The sequence below is a fragment of the Petaurus breviceps genome, unplaced genomic scaffold (assembly GCF_028583685.1).
Source record: "Petaurus breviceps papuanus isolate PSGF00001 unplaced genomic scaffold, PetGlider_PUasm1.0 90352, whole genome shotgun sequence".
NCBI lineage: Eukaryota > Metazoa > Chordata > Mammalia > Diprotodontia > Petauridae > Petaurus > Petaurus breviceps.
Window position 1 is genome coordinate 899,743 of NW_027187228.1, and position 16,194 is coordinate 915,936.

The 16,194-nt window shown below is 48.6% G+C and overlaps 1 protein-coding gene across 2 annotated transcripts in view; it reads right to left on the reverse strand.

The window, feature by feature from the left end:
- Positions 1 to 1,580: 1,580 nt before the first annotated feature.
- FOXP4 (forkhead box P4) overlaps positions 1,581 to 16,194 on the reverse strand; it is a 102,130-nt gene continuing 87,516 nt past the window's right edge. Inside the window, exons 14-18 of one of the 2 annotated variants that reach the window (XM_069108333.1) lie at positions 10,199 to 10,320; positions 8,559 to 8,625; positions 8,218 to 8,307; positions 7,652 to 7,821; positions 1,581 to 6,635 (exon numbers count right to left, since the gene is read on the reverse strand). In XM_069108333.1, coding sequence (XP_068964434.1) covers positions 6,488 to 6,635; positions 7,652 to 7,821; positions 8,218 to 8,307; positions 8,559 to 8,625; positions 10,199 to 10,320 — 597 coding nt within the window. In that variant the 3' untranslated portion in view covers positions 1,581 to 6,487. The remainder of the gene's footprint in view (positions 6,636 to 7,651; positions 7,822 to 8,217; positions 8,308 to 8,558; positions 8,626 to 10,198; positions 10,321 to 16,194) is intronic. The other variant, XM_069108334.1, reaches the window with a different exon arrangement.

Below are 16,194 nucleotides of genomic sequence, written 5' to 3' on the forward strand. Positions count from 1 at the left end.
TGTGTGTGTGTGTGTGTGTGTGTGTGTGTGTGTGTGTGTGTGTGTTTCTGAATGAGACAAGGACATTCTAGGAGGTAGGAGGCGACTGATCTTTCTTTTTCCCCTCTTCCACTGTCTGGAAGCCCCACAAAGAGTACCTTTGAGTACTCAATGGAGTTTCCTCCAGGGAGAACAGCTGCATTGGCGTCAGGAGGAGCAGGAACAAGAGCCACTCACTTGCTCCCCAGAACTTCAGAGATAGCAAGGACCCAAGGAGGAGGCTTGATCATTGACCAAAGCACCATGGAGAGGTGAATGAACAGAGCACTGGACTTGAAGTCAGAGGTCCAGGGGCAAGCCCTAGTGCTCCCACTGACATCCATGTCACCCTAACTATTTTTATCTCTCTGAACCTCAGTTTCTCCATCTAGAAAATGGGAATACTAACAATCCTAGATGCACCATGGCATCATGAATAGAGAGTTGGACTCGGAATCCTACCTGGCACACATTGGTTTTGTGACCCTGGGCAAGTAATTTAAACCTATTGACATCCCAGATAATATTCAAAAACTATAATCTGCAGAACAGAAAACAGAAGCTTGTCTGTGCTGGTAATAGTTTCCTCATTAGGACATCCCTAGATCAACTGAATAAAGATCTGGTATAAAAAATAGTAACACTAATAATAGTTGCCCTCCCAAGGATTGTTGTGAAGATGCAAAGATGTTAGGCATGGGAAGTATTTCATAACTAGCAAGCACTAAATAAATGAGTAATTGAGCTGCTTGAGGCCCAGGAGTGGGTGAATGTGGGAGGCTGTGAAGCCTCCTTTTCTTGGGATCTCCTGGCACAGGAATGAAGTCAATTGGTCCAGGTTGGAAGATGGCCTTTCTTGTTTTGAAGCAGGAAAGGATGGATGAGGTGAACTTGAGACAATTCAGAAAGAGAGAATGAAATGTAGGAGTTTAAACATCCCAGGGTTCAAAGCTGTGCTCCCTTCTTCTTTTTTCTGAGCTCTCTGCTTTCTACTTGCTGTTCCTAAATCAATCTCAGGGGCATGAACTCTACTGGATTTCCAAATCCCTGAAGGCCATCTTTCTGTTTTCTGAGCACAAGACAAAAGGAAGGATTGAAACTTTGCCTGGAAGGTCTGGAATGGAGGCAGCCTGGTATAAGGGAAAGACCACTGACCGAGGAATTAGGGGATTTGGATTCTTAGCTTGCCTCTGACTCTATCTGGGTGGCCATGGACAAGTCATTTAATTTCTTTGAATTTCTTCGATCTTCCATAAAATGAAGAGGTTGGACCAGGTGGTCTCTGAGGTTTCTTCTTGTTTTAGATCTACGATCCTTATGAGGTTATGACGTTAGACAATTGGGATGACTTTTTGGAAGTTGGATGGAAGCAGGCTGGGGTGGTGAGTAGAGCACAGCAAACTCAACCCTGGGAAGCTCTTTAGCACAGGGCAGACCCCTGTGGAATGGAGCAGAGGCTGTTTTGGACCAAAGGTAGGGAGAGGGATCAACTTGCCTCCCAAGAAGCATCTTGGATTCTCTTTTTGGGGGTGTGGAGAGGAAAGAAGGGGGAAGGGGCATCGTTGTAGGTAATTCACTTTATTGCATTATATATAATGCTGTTGTCCATACAGATTACATGCAGCTAGTTCTACTGTACAGGGTCCGCCTGTCTGCCGCCACAGAGCGGAGGAAGGGTAGGCGGAGTACGAATACACGGCAATGCTATTCCTTTATACAGCACAGGATGGGACTGGACCTGGGCTGAGGGGAGGGCATGAAATCCCCGGTCTGTCCCACCTGACCCCCTTCACTCTGTAGCCCCCACTAGAGGAGAGGGAGATAGGAGGACCCCAGCTCTGAGCATGTGTCCAGCAGGACGGAGAGAAAGAATGGAGGAGATACAGAGCGACACATATAGGGGCTAAGAAAGATCAAGCGAGAGAGACACACATATACACACACACTGAGGAGCCAGAAGGGGCGGGATGGGGAGGGGTGGGGTGGACACACAAATAACAGAGACAGAGCAAAGGGAATTGGGGGGAGGAAGGAGATGACAGAAATCAGGCCAGAAAGAGAGAAGGAATGAGGCCACAGAAGAGAGATGACACATTAAGGAGTTGGAATCCTCAGGGCCCACTCCCCTTTAGTCTGTAGTTAGTGCTAAACATGTGAGATTGGCTATGGTGAGAGGCTGGGTCCTAGCACTGTACTTCCTCCCAGTGAAGATTGCCCTCCCTCTCCCTAGCCCTATCGCTGAAGGACCCTGGTCTAGGAGCTCCCTGGACCCAAAAGTGTTGGGGCAGCTGGAAGGCTCTGATGGTGGTTCTGGGTGCTGAAGACGAAGTTTGAGAGCTGAGATTTGGGGTCCCTGTGACTGAATCTAGAGGAAGGTATATAGCAGACAGATGGTATGAGAAGTAAACAAGCAGGTTTCCTTCCATCTATCAGGCCCCCATCTTAGGGGTGATGTTAGGGAGAGGAGTGGAAAGGGACAACTCATGATTTGTAAGGGATGAGTGGAGCTGAGGAGCCAGAGTGGGACAAAGGGAAAAACCAATCAGGGAAGGACTTTGGTCTAAGCATTGTCAGGGTCCCTCCTGTCCCTTCTCTGTTGGGAGGCCAGCAGCACTCACCTAGGTATCCATTGACTTTACATCCCATCTTGGCTACCAGCTAGTACAGTCACTTTGCATGAGACAAACTCACACAATCACAATCACACACACACACACACACACGTCTGTAAGCATGTGCCCACATAGAAATCCTTACAATGCTGTATATACATACACACGTGAACACAATTGTGCATGCACACACACATACACACACCACCATAAGGATGCGGGCTTGCTGGTCCAATATTTCAGGTTCAAGTCTTCAGAACCACTTTCCCTTGTGAGAGATCTGGTTTCCATCAGGGAAGAAAGGGATTTTTGATCTGATGGTCAGGGTGACTGTAAGGGCTAGCCCAAGAAGGAAACAGAACCTGGAAATTGCTTACCTCCCCCCTCCTCCCTGTCCCACTTCCAGACATATCAGCAAAAAACTTGGGTTCCAAACCTGTGTAAAAGCATTGGATGGCATGGTATAGGGGTGGGGGGTTTTATTAAGGAAGCAAGCAGGAAAGAGAGGGGGAGTTAGAAAGTTTTGGGGAAAGAAACTTTAAAGTATAAAAAACAAGGGTTTTAGGGAGAGATATGGGGAAGCAATAAGAGCCTGGACCTGGGATGGAAGGTAGCAAGGAGCCATACCTCATCTATGTGGGAAGGCAGGGTGCGTGTGTGTGTGCACGTGTGTGCTTGCACGTGTGTGTGTGCGCACGTGTGTGCATGCGTGTGTGTCCTCAGCCTTCTTGGGGCTGAGGGAGGATGTAGCTGTTGAGTGGGGGGCAGGGTGGAGGGAGAGAGGCAGGGAGTATATGTGTGTGTCCTCAGCCTTCTTGGGGACAAGGGAAGACCCAGAAGTGTACCAAGGAGCTGAGGAAGCAGCAGATAAAAGGGGCAGTGAGAAGTCAGGCCAGATCCAAAAAGGGAGAACTGGGGGATGGGGGGTAGGGAGAATAGTAGCCTGAGCAGAACCTAAGGCTATCAGAAATACTGTTAATATCCAACACTCTGACTTCTCCCTCCTAACTGGCCATGGGGAAGCTGTCCCCAGACCTAGTTTGGTAGGAAGGGAAAGGAAAAAGAAGCTAAAGTGAGAAACCAGGCTGGCAGCCCCATCCAGAAGCCTATTGTCCCTTTATGTTCCTTTGTTCCACTGTGAATGATGCTTTGAATGAGACATACAAAGGTTCCTGGACACACATGTTGGTTTTAGGAACCCATGGGTGCATGTTCACATTCCTGCTCATTCATACATGACTAAGTGGGGTCAAATGGACTCACATACACACATGGAAACACATACACACTCATCTATGCCTATGGAAATGTCCACTTGTGTTCCATGCTCACAGTCCTTCTGACTTAAGCCCATCATATCCCCCTCCCACTAGGTGACACACACTGAGGGCCTAAGAGTAGAGGGCATTTAATATTTCTGCACAAGTCAGAGGGCAAGCAACAAAGTGGGACAAGGATCTTGGTTAACAGGTACCCGGGACCTTTAGCCACCCCAGTCCTCCTGGGGACTTGTGAGGATCACAGTCTGTTGTGGTAACTGGGTTCTTTCTAGACAACAGTCCATCATGTCCCCCTCCAACCCCTTCCTGGTCCTGTCCCTATCAGAGGGACTAGTCTAGGGGCAGGATGGGTGTCAGACATAGCAGCCCGACCTTTTGCCCTTCACCTGAAGCTGGAGTCCCCCGCAGTGGGAGAAGGAATGACAGCTGGTTCTCCTTTCCCTGCTTCAGTTCTCTCCCCAGGGAACCCTCAGGATCCAGCCCTCCACCTTTGTGTCTCCAGGCCTAGCCGTGGTGGGAGCTGGATGATGGACACACCAGGGACCAGCCTGGGGCGGACACTAGAGGCTGATCAAGAGGAATGGCTGGCGGGCCGGGACACAGCCCTAACTGGAGGGGGGGGGGAAGCAGGAACAGAGGCCTCGGGGACAGCCACTGTTGCCCCAGGAGGCCTGAAGGAGCTCAGCCCATTTGAGCCCTTCCTTCCCCTTAGACCCCAAGCTCCAACCGAGAGGGAAAGGAGCAGGACAGCTGAGGGGCAGATGAGGAGGGAACAAGGGTAAAAGCGAGGTGTGTCCCCAGGTCCCATCTGGGGGCAACTGAAGAAAGCCATGGCCACCAACAAACACGGCCAACTTTGGTTTAAAACAATAACTTAAGTGGAGGGGACCCCCTCTCCCTCCAGCTTCCAGCTTTGGGGAGTGAGGGCGGAAGGTCAGATCAGGAATGGAGGGCAGGGGGTGACAAAGGAAAAAAAGCAAACAAAAAGTTTTGGTTTCTGCTTCTGGCATAAGAAAGGTCTTTGGTCATCTGTTTAACTGGGGAAAGAAGAGAAGGAATTGAGAGGGCCTGTGAAATGGAGGGGGGGCAGGGGGTGGGAGGATTAGGAGGGAGAGCTTTGGAAGTAGTAACCCATCACTCTGGTCTTGGCAGCTGGCCTGCTCCCCCCGCCCTCCCCAGGCCCCGCCCCACATACTCAAGCCTCTCCTAATGCCACTGGACGCTGAGGGGCACACTCCCGAAGCCAGCCAGGTACAGCAGCGAGCTCCATGGGGACACCTAGTGGAGGCCATGGGATTTTTACCCTCCACAAGCGGGGACCAACCCCTTCGGTTCATTTGCCCTCTTCCTCCTCCTCCTCGAGGGCAAATTATCTATTCCTAACCCTCCCTCATCCCCATAGCTCTCCTTCTAGACCCTCAATATTGCCCCCTCTTCATAAGAAGGCAGGATACATGGGGGACACGGTGATGATGGGGGCCCCATGGCCCCTGTTTGACTTGAGATGGCCGGAGGCAGATCTCAACAGTTATAGCAAAGACAAAGGGGATGGTGTGAGTGAGGCAGCAGCCTGCTTCCCCTGGGGAGGCCTGAGCCTCACTTGGGGTATTTCCATCAACAGTCCCCTTTTTGAAGCTGCTTTCAGTCCCAGAGCCCCAGCTGTCTCACCCGTTTGCAACCTGAGGCTGCTGTATACACAGGGAAGGAAGAACTGGTTTGTCCTGGGGGTGGGGGTACAGCCTGAGATGCTCTTTCCTGGTGAGGCTGGTGGCCGGTGTTGATCATTCACATTATGGAAGAAAGGAGCCTTGTATAGTACCGGGGAGTGGAGAGTGCACCAGACTTGAAATCACAAGATCTGGGTTCAAATCCTGACCCTGCTTACTATCTGTGTGGCTTTAAGCAAGTCACTTCCCTTTTCTTGGGCCACAGTTTCCTCATCTGCCAAATGAGGGGGTGAAATTAAATCATCTCTCTGGCCCCTGCCAGCTCTAAATCCTTTGACAAGGTTGCCTTGTCCTGGGCTTCTTGGAGAAGCGAGTGCAAGGTCAAGGTTGTGGCAGGGGAAGGGGGGACAAATGCTGCCTTGGTGGGAATGAGGGTTTGTTAGCCCCGCCTGCGGGTCTCCGTGTTGAAGGGGGCAGAAAGCAAAGGTGGCGGGGAGAGTCCTGCTGGTGGTGGTCATGGTGAGAGATGGACTGGAGGGCAGAAGTTGGGCGGCAGGGGGAGGGAGAGAGGTGCTTGGACACAGACTGAAGCCAGATGCTGGGGATCCACACTCTTCTGGCTCTTCTACCAGTTCTAGACCACCAGCCGCTGGTGTTAGGGTGAGAAGCAAAGGTCAATGGAGGGGGAAGGGGGCCATCTCTGCCAGGGAGAGTCTGTCAGAGTCACAGGTGGGATGGCATAGAAGCCCTCACCCCAATCTGCCGTCCTGGAAGTGCCTTGAGGTGGGGGTAGAAGGGGATGTAGAGTGGAGGGGAAGGTGAGAGCCTGGGGGGGGGCGGTCTCCTGAGCGGGGAAAAGGGGGGAGTGTTCACCCCCTTCCTTCCCTGCCTGCCCCTCCCCCAGAGGCCCTTACGACAGTTCCTCCCCAGGCATATCCTCTTCAGGGTCCCTGTCTTCTGGGGGAGCCCCAGTGCCGGGGTTGGTGGGGCCCAGGGTGGGCCCAGGCCGACTGTCCTCCTCCGCTTCAGCTGGCTCTTCCTTCACCTGCACCTGGTGACTGCAGCAGTGGGAAGAAGGGATGGATGGATGGATGGATGATTGGGTAGATACATACAAACCCAAGGCAGGAAGGAAGACCTCTTTCCCTGACTCCCCACATTACACTCATCCCCAAGACTTGCCAGTCCCTCTGGCAATACAGACCATAACACTCCTGTCTTGCTAGGGCCTGACCTCTGACCTCTCTAGCATGAAGTCCCAGGCTCCCACACTCCCTGTGTACCCAGACCCTCAGAACCCCTCCTATCTCCCAAGAGAAAGGCTCTGTGGAGATACAATTTTATGCTGCCTAAGGGGGAGAGAGAGGGAGACAGAGAGAGAGAGAGAGAGAGAGAGAGAGACAGAGAGAGAGACAGAGAGACAGAGAGACAGAGAGACAGAGAGACAGAGACAGAGAGACAGAGAGACAGAGAGGGAGACAGAGAGAGAGAAGGAGAAGAAAGGAGAGATACCTGTGGATACATTTGCAAACATGTGCTGTCTGTGTATGTGTGTATGCATATGTATGTATGTGTACATGTGTATGTTTCTCTTCATCTTCCCTGTCCCAGGGGAGGGAAGATGAACAAGGACAGGAATGTCTTAATTGTGTTGAAGAAAGAAATGAGAAAGGCAGAGTTTCAGCTAGCCTGGGAGAAGAAGGAAGGCAGACTTTCCTGAACTGGTCCCCAGGGGGAATTCCCCTTGTATCAGGTGGGGCTAAGGAGGGAAGGGGGGCAGAGGGAGGCTCTGACATGCTCTAGGTGGCGGAGTGGGCAAGTGGGCATGTCATCTCTCATGGCAGCAGAGGGTGGTCTCCCTGGAATGGTTGAGGCAGATATGTTACACAGTGGATGGGCTGCTAGCCTTGGGCTTGGGAAAGGAGGTCTAGTTCAGACATTTACTTAGCTGTGTGACCCTGGGCACTTTGGAAACCTTAAAGCACCATATAAATGCTGGTTTTTGTTATTATTATTCCCAATGGTGGGGAGCGGGACTATGGCATTGGACAGAGGGGGCAGAGGGTGATCTCACCTGTACTGGGGTGGGGAGAGGCGTGGGGGGCTGATGCTGCCATTGCTGGTGAGGGGCTCTACAGTACTGCTCACATCCTCATGTCCAAGGTGCAGGAGGCTGCTGGTGGAGCTGGGGTTCAGCATGCCTGGGCTGTTGAGGAGGGGGAAGCTGCTCTCGGCCAGGGCAGCCTACAGAGGGATCCGAGAGAAAAGAGGGATGGGCAAACATTAAAAGGAATCGCTTACATGGAGGACATGGCAAATATTCTTCTCCCCCTCCCCCATTGCACCAGCTGGGGAACTTCCTGTCTGTGTGTCTGGGCTCACTTGTTATCCATTAACTCCTCTCACCCTCCTAACCCTGACACAAAGAGACTGTTCTGCCAGGCCCCCTGGCCTGCCCTTCTCTTTGGCCCCATCCCACTGTAGCCCTGGCCTCCCACCTTCTACCCTCCCAGGTTCAGCTCACATCCCATCCAGGACAGAAAGGAGCCCATGGGGCAAGGGTCTCCAGATGCCTGGGAGACAGAAGGCCTCTCCTGTACTGCGGACAGTGAGAAGAAAGATGAGGGAGGAGGGTCTCACCTGTACTGGAGGGGAGAGGCAATCGGGGCCAATCTTCCCTCCTGTCCCCCTCCCCCAGCTCCATACACAAGAATTGGAAAGAACTGGAGGCTGTGTGGGAAGGAGGAGATAGAGGGGGAAAGGGAGTTGGGGGGTCTCAGCCAACATGGAGAGAGGTCCCTCAAAAAATGAAATAAGCCTTTCTTGGCCCTCAGCTACCCTGGTGCTCTTTGGAATAGGAGAGGACAGGTCTGATAAAGGGTGAGAGAGGGCTTTTGGAAGGAACAGGGATTGAGGAAGCAAGGCAGGGGAGAAGGAAAGAAGGGGGAATGGGACCCCACCGGGGGACAACATTAAGTCACCTGATAGCTGGCATTAAGTGCTCCATAACTGAGGCCCGAAATCATGTTCTTCACCAGAGTTGGACTCCTTAGGGGGCAAAAAGGAAGGAGAAATTTAAAAGACTGTCACTTTCCTTGGGTGTACATCATGAGTCAGAGGGAGAAATTCTTCCTAGGCCAGACCCTGGCCCTGGTGGGACAGTTATCATTCAGTAGCTAGGGTGACTAGGTAAAGGAGGTCATTCTCTGCCTCATTTCTTACCTAGTCTTTTTTAAAAATCATCATTTATTTATTTATTTATTTTTAAGCAATTGGGGTTAAGTAACTTGCTCAAGGTTACACGGCCAGTTATTTCTGGGTGTGGTGCTAAGTATCCAAGTATCTGAGCCCAGATTCGATCCCCAGGTCATCCCGACACTGGGGCTGGTGCCTTTACTTGCTGTGCTACCTGGCTGCCCCTTCTTACGTAGTCTTAATCACTGAATGGGCCTTGCCTCAGTCAGACTGAGACCTGGGAAAGCCCTTAGCTCAAAAAGGCCAAGGTCTCCCACTGCATCCTGGGCCATCTCCAGTCGTGCTGATCTTTATCTGGCGACTGGACCCAGATGGCTCAGGAGAAAGTGAGGCTGGTCACCTTGCTTGGCCCTCCCTCACTTCAATACAATCCACTTGCACATCATGACCTTTCCTTCCTGATGTCATGGTGCTCTCTGAGAACAAAAGACAAGCAGGAATGAACAAGTGAATGAATGAGGGCGGTAGGATGAGTTGAGGGAAGCTCAGGTGGGAGAACATCACTGTGGAGACAACCAACTGTCCTGCACACATCCAACACCTGCCATCCCCCCCAAATACCTCCGACCCAAAGGAGAGAACCTGGTGTTTGCCCCAGCCCTAGGAAACTAGAGAGGAGGGAAGTCGGGATAAAACAGCTCTTCCCCAATCCCCTCCACACAGCTTGAAGACTGTTCTTATTCTCTGTCTCCCCACCCCATATATATTTGTATACACATATATGTATACATTTATATACCCACATATACATACACACACAGTGGTACATATATGTCCACTTAGATACAGAATAGAGGCCAAACACAGGATGCACAGATATGTGCATGTGTGTGTGCATACATCATCTTTAGCCCTCATTCTATACCTCTGTTTCTCTTCATGATCCTCCCCTTCCTCCTTTGTTTCTCTATCCTGGCTGGGAGAATAGGGCTGTCATGACCAAGGCAATTCTCATCTCCTCCAGCCCTCGATTACTTCCAGACTCCATGTAGACCATGCAGACTCAGTTCCCATCCATCCATCCATCCATCCATCCATCCATCCATCCATCCATCCATCCATCCATCCACCCACCCACCCACCCATCCATCCATCCATCCATCCATCCACCCATCCATCCATCCATCCACCCACCCACCCTCCCATCCATCCATCCATCCATCTAAAAATTCCCAACACTAGATTCATATGGAGTCAAGGCTAGATAAATGGGTGAGATATTTGTCCTTGCAATAGTGGTGATGGTCGTGTGTGGGCATAGGGTATGGAGGGGGAAGGTACGAACCTAGTCACATGAACTGAAGAGATCTTTTTGCTGGCCTAAATGGCTGAGGCCCATACAACTCAGGGAGCTGAGCACACGTACCCTGTCATCTTTGGCGGTCTCCGCTTTTGGTACTCATGCTCATCCACTGTCCACACGGCGCCCTTGACGTTCTCTACTCGTACAAAGCACTTGTGGAGGCTCAGGTTGTGTCGGACAGCATTCTGAGAGATGGGAGGGAGAGACAACCGTCCCTCTCCCCGGAGGGAGAGGAAGGGGGAGATAACAAAAGGGACCTAGGTCAACATCTTCTCTAGCAAAACACCCATCATTACCACCTCTATTATCTTCAAGAGATAGTCACAGAATGCAAGAATATCAGATTCCAAAGGTCCCCCAAGGTCCATATTCAGTGGAACCCATCCCTAAACAGAAATCTCCCTTCGACCAAAGGTAGCAGGATCACAGGGTCATCCATTTAAAAGTTCAGAGATGTTGGGGCAGCTAGATGGTGTAGTGAACAGAGCACCGGCCCTGGAGTCAGAAGGACCTGAGTTCAAATCTGGTTTCAGACACAACACAAAACTAGCAGTGTGACCTTGTGCAAGTCACTTAACCCCAATTGCCCTACCTTTCCCCCTCCAAAACAGTAAAAAAGAAAAAAATTAAAGTTCAGAGACCTAAAAGTCCTTTAGGCCAACCCCTTTCACTCTTAAGACTAAGAAAGAGGGTGGCTAGGTGGCTCAGTGAGTAAGAGCTCCGGCCCCGGTGTCAGAGGACCCTAGTTCGGTTCTGGCCTCAGACACTTAACACCCACACACCCACACACACACAAAAAAACAACTAGCCGTGTAACCTTGGGCAAGTTACTTAACCCCAATTGCCCTCCAAAAGGGAAAAAAAAAAAGACTAAGAAAGAGACTCAGATGTTAATTAATTTCTCCAAGACCACAAAGGTAGGAAGTGGTAGAGTCAGAATTTGAACTCAGGTCCTCTGATTCCAAATCCATTGTTTTTTCCATAGAATCAAGCCTTAGCCTGAAGTTCTCTAGCAAAGGGGAATGCACCCATGACCTCTGGCAGGAGGCAGTCATTTCACTTTTGTTGTTGTTCAATTGTTTCAGTTGTGTCCAACTTTTTGTGACCCTATTTGGGGTTTTCTTGGCAAAGATACTGGAGTGGTTTGCCATTTCCTCCTCCAGCTTACTTTACAGATGAGGAAACTGAGGCAAACAGGGTAAAATGACTTGCCCAGGGTCACACAGCTAGTATCTGAGGTCACATTTGAATTCAAGTCTTCCTGACTCCAGGAACCATGGTGCCACCTGGCTGCCCCCCCCCCCCCATCTCACTCTTCATTACACAATACCTGCACTGGTCTCTCATCAGCTTCCACCCTTGGCTGCAAGTTCTTCCTTCAGGCCCCATCAGAACAAGCCACTAGGCTTCTCCTTACTAGCCAGCCTCACCACTTTCCTGCTCACTGATGCTTCTTGCCAAGCAGGTCATGATAGTCTCCTATAAGTGTCTGCCAAATTCTACTTGAATCAATAGCTTGCCCACCCCTATAACATCTGAACCTCCACCTTTTTAAAGAGCTGAATCCAGCATAATTGCCTCAAGACACATCATGTCTGAGCTGCCCACAATTGGTCCAGAAACCATCCCTAGTCAGAATGGGGGGGAATCTTAAGGATCATCTAGTCTAACTCCCTTTGTTCCACAGCAGTAGAAAATGAGGCCCAGAGAAAGGAAGTGACCAACCCAAAGTCCCAAAGCGGAAGGGCCTTTACTGGAACCCAAGACTTACTGAGCACCTAATAACATTAGAGGCTCTGTCCTGGGGGCTGTAGAGAGTACTTAGATGGCCAAGACAAGGCCACAACCCAACAGAAATTCATTTTGGCAGGCAGAGCCCCTGAACAGAAGCGCTCCCAGGTTGGATCTGGGGTATGACTAGGAGAGCTCATCCCCAACGTGCCTGGGATTGATTATGTGATTGTCAGAGTCACAGGTGGGGTGGCATGGATGACCTAGAAGCCTGTTTTATGGCCCTCTCTGTCACGATTCTTCCTTCTGAGTTGTATAGAGGAAGTTCACTAAAGGAAAGTCCTCCCCAAACTATCTGCCCCTGACACCTGGAAGGGCCCACACTAGTCTGTAGAAGCATCATCACACATCCATTCTTACAAAAACTAAGTGCCTCCATTAATCGCCTGTCCCTGCTCAGGCCTAGAAAGTGCTTTCCCTTCACTCACTTGGCCACCACACCTGGAAAGCTCTTCCTCCTTATGTCCAGCTCTGGGAATCCTTGGCTCTGCTCAAGGTCCCAGACCCTAAACAAGGCCTTTCCCAACCCCATCCCCCTCTACTCTCTTAACTTGTTAACACTCTCCCTCCACTCCATAACTTATCAATCACTTTGTACATAGGTTGTATTTACTGGCAAGGCAATGTGGTGTACTACATAGATGGCTGACTTCAGAGCTAGGAAGACCTGAGTTTAAATTCCATCTCTGACAATACTGGCTGTATGACCCTGGGCAAGCATTCAAGATAACCCTATGACCCCAGGAGAAAATAAGTTCCTTAGGGAGACAGAGATGGTTTCATTTTCTTTGTATCCCTTATGCTAGCACAGTGCCTATACTAGTGGGGTCTTAATAAGTGTTTGTTGAATTTAATTGCAATTTTTCATTGTGGTTATCATGCCCCACAAGCTTCCCTCCCATCTTTCTACTCCCCTCATCCCTCCCATCCAGACCCACTGCCCTACACACAAAGCCCTGTCCTGATGCTGCCTCTCCTCAACCCATTCTCTCAGCCCTATACATTCCAACTTTACTTTCCCGCAGTCCCTCAGAATCAGAGGATCTAAGAATCTGGAAATCTGGAAAGACCTTGGTTCTTAACCTGGTAGCCATGAGCTTTAATATATATTTTATGATATCTTATCACAACAATATATATAATTATATATTATATTATAATGTAGCATTATACTTTATCAATATATTTGATGTGTATAATACTTATAAATATATATGTATACATATATTTGTTTCATATATGTATTTCATTATAATTAGCTTCCTTTGTAATCCTATATATTTTATTTTGTGCATTTACAAGTATTATTCTGAGAAAGGGTCCATAGCCTCCCCCAGATTGTCAAAGTGGTTCATGACACAGGGAAGGTGAAGAATCCCTGCTAAGAAGCAGTCTCTTCTGCAACATGTGACTAGAGAAAGAGCGAAGGATGGGAGAGGTGTCATAAAGGTAGAATTGATTAGACTTGGAAACTGACTAAACATTGGAGATGAAGCAGGGTGGGGCAGGGTGGGGGAGGGAGTCAGGCAGGATAAATAGATTTAGGAATCCTATGCAGAGGGATAATATTTGAATCCACAGGAGCTAATGAGATGCTCAAGGGACAGAGGGTGGAGAAAGAAAGGAAGAGGGCTCAGGAGGGGACATTTGCACTCAGGGGTCTGGAAATGGATGAGGAACCAGCAAAAAAGACTGAAAGAGAACGGTGAGGCAGGTAAAAGAAACAGACAGGCTGTCTGGCCACAACTCCCCCATCACATCTCTGAGAAGCTGACTTTTTAATACAAGTGTAGCACTTTACATTTATCTCAATTACATTTCATCTTTTTTAGATGCAGCCCACCGTGCTGATGTGTCAGGTTCTTTTTGAAATCTGACTGTCATCCAGTGGGTTGGCTAACCCTTCCAGCTTTGTATCATCGGCAAATCTGATAAGCAACACTATCTATGCCTCCCTCCCAGTCATGATTTTAAATAACCCCATTTCTCTGTTACCATCAGTTGACAACCCTACTTTTCCTCTGAAGTTTGTGTCATCCAATTTTATCATCTTCCCCATTTTTCAAGGTTGTCCTGTACTGTCCTGGGTACTCTCCCACCTTTCTCTTTGGCATCTGGCTCCAGTGTCCCCCCACCCCTTTCCTCTTCCATCATCCTTAGAGACTTCCATATCTATGCCGCTCTTTCCAACTGTTCTCATAGTTCCTTGGATTTTTCACCTCACGGGACTTCCATATTTACCAACCAATCAATCAACATTTATTAAGCACCTACTAGATGCCAGACACTGTGTTAATGCTAGAGATGCAAAGAAAAAGCAACCCAGTCCTTGCAATAAAAGAGCTTACACTCTAATGTGAGACAACATATATAGGTATATACATAAGAGCAGATGAAAGGTACCACCAGCATCACTCAAAATTCAAAACCAAGAATAAAGGGAGACATGCAGGGATAGTGTAAAACCATTGGATTTGAAGATAGAGGACCTGGGTTTGAATACCAGCTTTGCTGCTTATTTATCTGAATGTCCTTGGGGAAGTCATTTAAATTCTATGGGTTACAGTTCCTTCCCTATAAAATGAGGGAACTACTCCAAATATATAATCTTATCTTCAATTTTTCTGTATTTGTTAGTTTTTTCAAGTCAACTTCCCAAAATGCCCAGGTTCCCCATCTTCCCTTGGCCTCATTTTGCCCTCAAAGTATGTTTCCATTTCTTTCCTCCCCTTCACTCCTAAATTTTTAGAAAGAGTAGAATTATCCCTTCCATATTGTGGGGTTAGGGGCACAGTGCTCTCACAATCTGGAAAATCCACATAAAATTTTTTGGTCCTCTCTTCATACCAGAGAATAAGTTTGAATTTTTTCTTTTTCTTTTATGGGATATTTACAGCACCTTTTGTAAAATTTGGGTTAAGTATTTGGCCAAAGACTCTGTGTCTTCTGCTGCCCTTCATATATCATCTGCAGCTTCTGCAAAACTCCCCAAAAATTCCCATTTAATTTCTTCTACTGACCTGAGATATACTGAAACCATGATGGGAAAAGTCTCAATATGGAACAAATAACTATAGTCATTCACCAACCTCTCTGGTATAGCCTGCATTTCTGAGACCCTATTGTGACTGCTCTCTCCAAGGTTACTAGTGACCTCTTTATTATTAATCCAGTAGCCTTTGTTCTGCCCTCATCTTCCTTGACCTCTCTATAGCAGCTGGCACTTTTGACCAGCCCCTCATTCTTGATACCTTCACCTTTCACTGGCTCCCAAGATATTGCACTCTGTTAATTTCTTTCTCTATTTCTCTGACCTCTCCTTTCTTGGTGGCTCCTTTTCTTTCTCCCCTACCATGCACATGAAATCCTTAAACGTCGGGGTATTCATTCCCTCAGCTTTAATAATCACCTCTGTAGGGGCAGCTAGGTAGCGCAGTGAATAGAGCACCAGCCCTGGAGTCAGGAGGACCTGAGTTCAAATCCAGCCTCAGACATTTAACACAAAAATTAGCCGTGTGACCTCGGGCAAGTCACTTAACCCCAACTGCCTTCCAAAAAAAAGCAAAAAAAAAAATTAATCATCTCTGTGTAGATGCCTCTTAAATCTTTATTTCCAGTTTTGACTTCTGAGAGCTTCATTGCCTATTTCCAATTGTCTGCAGAATATCTGCTTCTGAATGTCCTTCTGGAAGCTCAAACTCACTGTATAAAACCGAACTCATCTTTCCTACTAAAAAATGTATTTTCTTTGAACTTCTCTGTTTCTGTTGATCTTCCCAGTTGTTAACCCTCAGAGTCATCCTGGCATCTTTCTTCTTCACTCCACAAATGCAAACAGTTGCCAAGTCCTATCAAATCAACCTGAAAACATTTCTCCCATCAAACTCTCTCACAGTACAGGCCCTCACCTCCTCTTCCTTTAATTACTGTCTTCCTGCCCCTGGTCTCTCTAATCCACTCTTTACACTGCCTCCTGAATAACCTTCCTAACACATTACTCTGAGCATGTTACTCTCCAACTCAGAAACCTTCCGTAATTCTTCATTGCCTACTGAATAAAGAATAAATTCATTATCATTCTGACATTCGAAGCCAAATAGCCAAGAGAGTGATAATATCATTATATAGTGTAAGGTTTAGTTCTGGATCTTTAATAGATGCTGCCTGTAGACATTGGCCTAGGAGGGAGGGGGGGGAGAGAGAAAGGGAAGGGGGAGGGAGGGGGGAGAGAGTGAAAGAGGAAGAGAGAGAGAGGGAGGGAGGGAGAG